The sequence below is a fragment of the Cryptotermes secundus genome, unplaced genomic scaffold (genome assembly GCF_002891405.2).
Source record: "Cryptotermes secundus unplaced genomic scaffold, Csec_1.0 scaffold34, whole genome shotgun sequence".
NCBI lineage: Eukaryota > Metazoa > Arthropoda > Insecta > Blattodea > Kalotermitidae > Cryptotermes > Cryptotermes secundus.
The window spans coordinates 226,801-235,579 of NW_019725835.1; the positions used below are offsets into that span (position 1 = coordinate 226,801).

Here is an 8,779-nt window from a genome sequence, read left to right on the forward strand (position 1 = left end):
GTATCAACACCCCCTTAAGATGTAATAATAATAATCCTAATAATGTAACCCGTTGCTACCTGCAGACTATATGGGGAGTGGCCAAGAGGGAGCTATGACAATATGTTAGGGGGTAGTTCCCACAATAGAGAGGACAAATGGTGGCAGCTTTAAGTAAGGAAGGAAGCCCCGAACAGGAGAATCCTAGCTGAGGGTAAGCTAGGATTATGGTGTTAACTCCTTACAGCGTAAGCTGTGGTAGCAAGGAGGGGTACCTGCACGCCCCCCCCTGCACCACGGCGTTACAAGTGGCGACAGCGGTGGACAACCAATCCACACCCGTCGCAGGGACGTTACAAGTGGAGGCAGCGAGGGATACCTCCACGCCCCCATGCCGCCATGGCGTTACAGACACATAACAAACTTAACTCCTGCATTTCTATCGACTTTACTTCTGGTTCCGGTTAAGAATTTTCTTGAATATTGGCAATGTAGAAACAGATCTACGAACCTTCCTCAAATGTCAGCGCTTTAACACATGAATATCAAATAGTATCGCTCTGTAACTGGAAACATAAATTACAAAAGTCAACAATTTATAGTTAACGAATAGAAACCGAATTACATGAGTGTACCGTTATTTTTATCGTGACCACTGAGTTGCGTATTACGAACAATATGGCATTAACGTTGGAGACTGTGTCGTTCACATCGCTTAAAACGCGATACCAGAGAAATTCTACCAAGAAGCACCCATAGATGTCAGAACAGATTTTCTTACCTGAGACCTTCAGATTAAAACATAAAAATATTTAACGTGTATGGAAATTTATAGGCCATATTAAATATTAACAAAAGTAGAATTTCAATTCGAAAAACCAAAATAGTTCTTGTGGTTGTAAGTACCTTTCTTCAGCATTTACATTCTTGGGTTAAATGAATTACTTGCATTTATAAACGACGGACGTAACTGACACAAATTAAATCAAATATTACACTTAGAATTAATTATAAATAATATAATTAAATTTTCAATACTATATTTTAGCAAAACTTTTCCTATGATTTTCAGCTGTAAACACACGACCAAACTAATTAAAATTCAAGGAAATAACTTATGAATTTACTGGGCATTCTGACGTGGCAGTTATGTTAGTCTGAAAAGATTACTACTAAATTGATGATTTACTCGTAGATCTGATACCTTCTCGAGGAGCCGCCAATTCTGCAGCTACTCAAGAATTTCCCAGCATTTTATGGAACCCGAATGTTCATTGACGTGTTCACAAGAGCCCTCCGCTGGTCCGTATCTGAGCCACACTAATCCAGTCTATAACATCCCATCCTATGTCTCTAAGATCCATTTTAATATTGTCCATCCACCTATGCCTTGGTCTTCCCAGTGATCTCTTTCCTTCTGGCTTTCCCACCAATATCCTACATGTATTCCTCGTCTCCCCCCATTCGTTCTACATGCTCTGCCCACCTCATTCTCCTTGACTTGATCATTCTAATTATACTTGGAGAACAGTACAAGTTTTGAAGCTCCTCATTATGCAGTTTTCTCCAACTTCCTGTCACTTGAGGACTATGAACTGTAATCAAAGTACATCTTTCGGTCATAATTCCAATTCGACTAAAACACTCAATAAATCCCTAGTATCTATGCGCGAAATGGACTAACTTTGTTGCGGATACGCCTGAACTGGACAAGCCTAAAACTCGCACTGTACAACATGTTCGAATTTTATTCCCTTTTTTCATTATTTCTGCCCGAAAGGAACCACGAACTAAGCCACAACTCACAAAACAATTTTGTTTATCACTTGTTACAGCAGTAACGGTAGAAACAGATCTGTGCAGTCAATTGTAGAGGGCCCTACTGTTGCTGTGAAATCAATTATTGTGGTCTAATGGATGTTCATTGGGTCATAAAGAGCAATGTAGGCACTGACCGGGGGGCTGACCACTCGCGGGGACTTTACCGACGTAAACAGTGCATCCGTTGGGCCTGCCCACTTGACAGCCATGCGTTACGCACTTCATAATTCAGTGCCTTTCGGCCGTTTACTAGCACGGTAGATAAAACAACTTCCTGTAATGTGCACATGAAATCATTTTTAGCCTACTTCCCTAATTTTAAAAAATACAGAGTTCGTGAAATCACCTTGCCCTCTGTGTGTCTGTGTCACACCCAACGCCTGATAGCTGCAATAATGGAGACGATAGTTTCCAGGCAACGTCTCAATATCCTCGTTCCCGCGGCAATTAATATACACGCAAAAATATAAGAACACTTTGACTAGTTCTCTATGCAGTCCGTCTCGTATCAAATCCTTAATATATAGTGAAACAAAGAGGCGGTTAGTGTTTCCCAGAACTTCATGCTTCAAGGTGTAGTAATAATAGAGCACATTGTTCGTATAAGAGGTTATGTGATTGTTTATCGAAGTTCATTCAACTGTCTCCGTTACGATTATTTTAAAGTATGCGGAAGAAGACGTTTTTTGGGAAGCAGAAATTCGTGATATCTCGGAGAGTGTAGGGTCTTGCCGAAACTGGCTGAAAGGAATACGTGCGTGTCTTGAGAAAATCTCTTTCGCAGTTGAATCACAGTTTCGCAGCTTTACTGTGGGAATGGTGACCCGATCTGCACTGAACTGAACAAACTGAGGATCAGTCTTGCTGATATAGAATATTCAAATTCTGTTACCACTCTTTGTTCGTTGGTAAGTCAGCAAACTGTATACAACAAGGTCCGAATAGTTCATGATTCTATAACCAAAAAAGGGCCCCAAATCTAACTTCCGAAACAAGGCGCTTTTACTCTAGAATTTCGAAAGGTGGTATGAATGGTGAAACGTGTATTGGAATCCATTAGAAGGGAAGCGGTCGTGGTCTAATCGAAGTTGTATCATAGAATTAGCCTGAAGCGAGTGAGGAAAACGACGGAGAACATAAGTCAGGGCATCAAATATTCATTCATTCACTCATCAATGGTTCTATAGCTCTTTGTGGGCGCTAGTCGCAATTCACGTTCGTTAATTCTATACTCAGTAGGTATGACACTTTGGACGGGGGATCAGCCCGTCGCAAGGCCTCTACCTACACATAGGACAACATAAACACACATAGATAAACATGGAATTCAAAACCACGACTCGCGCGGCCACAATAATTGGCAGGGTAAAAAAAATATGCCTCCAGAAATTCGAACTGAAAGCCTACCGAACATAAATCCATAGCATCAGTACTGAATCAGCCTCCTCAGTTGTACGCCATCTACTTTCGGAGGGATCTACGTCATCCATTTTAAAGGATTTTTTTCCCACGTTCTGAAATGTTGTTAAATAATTTTAAAGACTACACGGCATAATCTCCCAAACAATTACCTTAACAGATACAGCTGTGAGAATCCGTAAATGAAAACACCAGAAAAATGTTTCGCATAAAACAGCATTTATGCCCTCCCTAAATATATTTGTGCAAGTACAGAACCTTCCATCGCCAGCATATGCAATTTGTTTATTGACGTAATGAAGGAAACAATTTCCCCTGTCCACCTGCTACACGCATGTATCATATGAATGTCCACGGACACAAAAACAAATTGTCTGCTCAGGTGCTAAGGTGCTGATGCAATTATTATTTCAGGGTGCCAACACAAACAGGCATGACGAAAGGATTTCTTTACACATCTGTATCAAATCTGGTGATTCAGTGGTCCCACCCCCACAGTGCGTCACGACCGAAATGGATCGCTTGACCTGTGGGACACCTGCTCAAACAGACGGGTGCCTATATAAGGCTGGGTCCTCTTCGTTTGTCACCGGACTTCGCAATGGCTCGTTACGAGGTAAGTGCGAGAACACATTCAACCCGAAACTGGTATAGTGAAAGTTGGGCATTGCAGCCCATCCGAGCAGCAAAAATATTTTATAGGTCTTTTGCTATTCATTTCTCTCTGCCTATTTGCCTGCCTTACGTTTCCACCCGGAACATGCAGGCAGTATGTTTCTGCCAGAATCTGGGCAACATTTACAAGACTACACGGCGTAACATCACCGCATTCAACTATTGATAACAGAAAACTGATGCCTGCAGAACTATTGTTGATATGTAGAGCGTTCATTACTAGTTATCTGAACATTTATGCAATCCACTACATGAAACTGATTTAGGAATTAAGACTTCAACGGCCGTATTCGTGACAGGGCCCACAATTCTAATTAGACGTAACAACGTCCTTTCATAAATTTCGATCTCTTTCAAATAGCAGGGGGCAGACGAGACGGAGTTATTTGTGTCCTGGGGGCAAATTTCCAGTTTGCTTCGGCCCGCAATGCCCTAATAGAGCCTCTCTTATCCTGCGTCCCCTTCGCTTCACGCGGTAGAAATTATTGTCACAAACGACGCTCTGCAAGCCGAATCGTGATCGTGCAGCTTCTGTGTAACAGTTCACAGGCACATTCGAACATGGAGCGCTGTATGAGGGAGCGGCATTGTGGTCGGATTTTCAGCGCATTTTGCAGCGAGTTCAAGGCTGCGGTGTGCAATCCACGGTGAACCTTCCCTCTCACCAACGCATGGAACTTCTGTCATGCAGTAATCAGTTCTGTACTGTCAGCACCAAACTGTATATATTCTGCTAACTTCTGAGGAAAATTTTATTTTTCTTTCACAGAGTAGAGCAGAAGCTTACTGCCGACAATCAGCCGGCACAGTCACTCCTGACATCGGGCCCCGCTGGGACCCATGGCCATATTTTTGTTTTGTGCCTAGACCTCTTTTCCCTTCTTCCTTGGTCCTCCTTAATGATAAAAGGAGTGGTTGGTCCTTTTTTTTCTTTTTGAGTTTGTGTTCGCTTGCTATATCTTATTGGAGTAAATATGATATATATATATATATATTTTTTACACTCTTCAGGGTACAGCTGATAAAATTCTAATACTAATGTGTACAGGGACATCTGTCAGTGTAGGAATGTGCAGCAGCCTATGCAGCAATTTATTTAGCAATCCGAAAGAGCAGTTAAGACACTCGAACGGTCGTAGGCCTGACCGCCGCCAGGTTTAAGCCTCTTATATTTCTTATGCCTGGCTTCTCCTTGTCCTATTGCAAGTACATTTGGATCTTCATGGCTTGGGATGACATCTCCCTGCCTCCTGCATAATTTAGTTACATTATCATACACGTACGGAATTTCGAACGCCAAGTGCAAATCGCGGACGGCCGTGCGCCTGTCAAGGTTGCCAGTAGCGCGGAGAACTCTGTTCTGCAGGCGCTGCGGTTTCATCAAATGAGTGTCCGCCGTGAACTCCCAGGTGGGACAGGCATGTCATTATTATTCTAGTAATTGCTCTGTACACGATTAATTTAATGTGTGTGCTCAAATGCTTGCTTTTGAATATGGAGTATATCCTAATGTAGGACGCGCCATAGCTCAAGCGGTTAGTCGCTGGCTTCCCACAGCGATGACCCGGGTTCGATCCCGGGTCTCGTCATGTGGGAATTGTGGTGGACAAAGTGGCGCTGGGGCAGGTTTTCTCCGAGTACTTCGGTTTCCCCTGCCAATCTTCATTCCACCAATTGCTCCACAATCACCCTCACCTATCATCTGGGGCCGGTACAATAGGCCAGAAGTGGTCGCAGTACAAGGGACTTAGTCCCACCCCACGAGCAATAAAAAAAATATATCCTAACGTACGTGCCCAAGGCCTTGGCTGCGGTTTTCTCTATGTGCAATCCCCATGTCATCCTCCTATCGAAGGTGAGACCGAGATACTTAATACTATTTACAAATGGATGTTCCGTCCGTTTAGATGTAGGGCGTCCTCAAGCATTCTACGCCTCCTGGAGAAGTAGATGGCCTGAGTCTTCCAGTGTTGACACCATGACCCCACAGCAGTGAGACCAGGCTCATGTTTCTCTGTTGCGTATATACAAGTACCGTCCGCGAACAGAGCAGGGTGTATTCCAGGTGCCGCGGGGGCATCATTTATACATAAGCTGTACAGCACTGGGGCAAAGACGGAACCTTGTGGCACCCCTGCCGCGACTTTCCTGGGCGAAGAAAGTTCATCTTCTACTGAAACTTTAAATTTTCTGTTTGTTAGAAACGAAGCAATCAGCTTTACGATACTGGTCGAAAACTGTAACTCTGTGAGCTTATATTGTAGGCCGGGATGCCATGTTGTGTCAAAGGCCTTTTCAATGTCCAAGAATACAGCAGCTGTCGACATATTGTTATTAAAATTAAGAGAGACGTGATCCGTTAGCCTCATGCATTGGAGTGTCGTGCTGTGACGCGCACGAAAACCAAACTGACTTTGTGTTTAGCAAGTTTCTTTCCTCTAAGTGTCCATGGATTATTCTTAGAATTACTTTCTCGAAGAGTTTGCCCGTAGTGGACAGGAGCCTAATCGGAGGTAAATTTTGCGGGAATTTTGGGTTCTTGCCGGGCTTTGGCAGAGCTATGATTTTGGTTTCCTTCCAAGGTGCCGGGAAGTGACAGAGTCGAAAACAGTGATTAAATAAATGCGTTATATGAACGAGTGATCTTCTTGGAAGGTGGCTGAGACATGCATTTGGAATGCCACCAGTTCCGCAGGACTTCCCTAATTTTAGGGATGGAATTTCTTTGGAGACGTCACATGGTCGAAATTTAAGTGAGGGGTTTTCTTCGACGGTAGTCAGCAGAGCTTGCGCTCGGACCTCCACCCGCCGTTCATGGTCAGTGTCACACAGTTTGTGCAGCGTGAACAGGTTTTCTAAATAATTTGCAATTATATTGGCTTTTTGCCGCAGCTCCTCCTTCGCATGACTGCAGCCCCTGTATTGGTTGGATGGGGTGATTCCCCATCTTTCAGCTCACAGTTGCAGCATCTTGAGATGCTCTCGGCATTCTCCTTTTCCGGGCATTCACGGAGGCGGTGACCACCCTCACACCATGAGCATCAAGGAGGCTGCATGCAGTGGACCCAAATGTGGCCAAAGCACTGGCAGTTGTAGCATTGGGTCAGACAATTTTTTGGATTTGTAAGCTTCTACCTTGAAAATTATGTTGCAGAGGTTGGTGATTTTGAAGATTCCCTGGGATTTTTGGTTTCTCTCCAGGGTGACAAGGAAGAGGGGAAGAGATACCAGGGTGTCTTCCTATCAGAGAAGGGCGTTTCGCCGTCATCTGCTTGACGCTGATGACTTCGTAGCCCAGCTCCTGGAGGGCAATCGTGATCTCTTCTGTCGAGGTGTTACTCGGCAGGTGCCTGATGACAAGTTTTACGGGTTTGTCTCCTTTGGTGTATAGAGTAAAGAATGGGAGACCTTTTTGACTTAGTAGGTTTCGCGTGGCTTTATAATCTGCCACGTCTTTGGTTGTGATTTGGGTACCGGATGCGGTGTTCCGGAAGAACAATTCCCCGGTCACAACAGCTTTCATTTCTTTCCGAAGGCTAAGGAGGTTAGCCTCAGAAGTTAGGTTTTCAGGCGATGGTCTGCTTTTGTCAGTGTTTCCTGTCGATGGTCCTTCGCCGCTTACTTCTGCACCCGTCCATGGGTACGGACCTGAGCGGGGCAAAGAAATTTTTCGTTGCTACTGGCCACGGCTTTTGGTAGATCGGGAGTGGTCTACATCTTTCCTTTGCCCCCTTTGCCTCCTTCTTGGTGGTGCTGCTGTCCTCGTCAGAGTCGCTGTGGGCGCATCCTCTGTGCCTTGAGTGGGTTCCCGCAGGAGAGACTCCATCAGCTCCCTGTGTATTGCTGCGTAGAGTCGCAGCATTCCAGTGAACATGGCTTTTCCGTCCACATGTTTACATAATATTGACTTTTTCGTCTCTGCTTTTTTTAGCAGGCGTTTCCAAGAATCTCCGTTGCCATTTTTCTGTGGAGAAGTCTGGATGAGCTGTCGCATTTTTACGAGCCCCATCCGAACTAAGTTGACCTCCTCCGTTGCGTCGGGTTTGTTGGCTAGTAACTTTTCATGCTGTTTGTCAAAGGAAGCCAGCAAGGAACGCCATCGTACCTCTCACTGAGTGGGTGCCAACAGCGCCATGCTTAAGGCCAGCTGGCCGAAGCACAGCAGCGCTTCAAACTTGTCTACACTTTCTCTTTAAGTACCAACAACCACTCACTCGCTCCAAACAATCGATCCCCGACCGACGTCTGTCGAACTCACACTGAAGAAAATAATAACGAAACGTAATCAAAACTCTCAAATCTCAAACTTTTTTTTAACGAATTGTTCAGTCCTCATAAATCGACGAGTTGAGAGATACTGATCAATCACAGGGTCAATTAATGACACAGAATGTGACGACCCTTTTCTCTGGTTTGCAGACACTCCTTGTCATCGCAACCTTCGGCTTCGTGGTGCTCGCTCTACCCGCACAGAAGGACAATGGGGTAAATCAACAAGGGCAACAAGTGTTGCCATCATATCCACCGCCCCTTTTCCCACCAAATGTGCCACCTACTTGGCCACCACTTAAACCACCCACTCAGCCACCATCTGAACCACCTACTCCGCCACCATCTGAACCACCTACTTCGCCACCACATAAACCACCTACTCCGCCACCATCTGAGCCACCTACTTCGCCACCACATAAACCACCTACTCCGCCACCATCTGAACCACCTACTTCGCCGCCACACAAACCCCCTACTCTGCCACCATCTGAACCACCTACTCCGCCACCATCTGAACCACCTACTTCGCCACCACATAAACCACCTACTCCGCCACCATCTGAGCCACCTACTTCGCCACCACATAAACCACCTACTCCGCCACCATCTGAAC

At 45.0% G+C, this 8,779-nt stretch overlaps 1 protein-coding gene across 1 annotated transcript in view; it reads left to right on the forward strand.

The window, feature by feature from the left end:
- Positions 1-3,756: 3,756 nt before the first annotated feature.
- LOC111863494 (proline-rich extensin-like protein EPR1) overlaps positions 3,757-8,779 on the forward strand; it is a gene marked incomplete at its 3' end in the record, with an annotated part of 6,269 nt that continues 1,246 nt past the window's right edge. The window contains exons 1-2 of the mRNA XM_023849844.1: positions 3,757-3,835; positions 8,314-8,779. Coding sequence (XP_023705612.1) covers positions 3,821-3,835; positions 8,314-8,779 — 481 coding nt within the window. The remainder of the gene's footprint in view (positions 3,836-8,313) is intronic.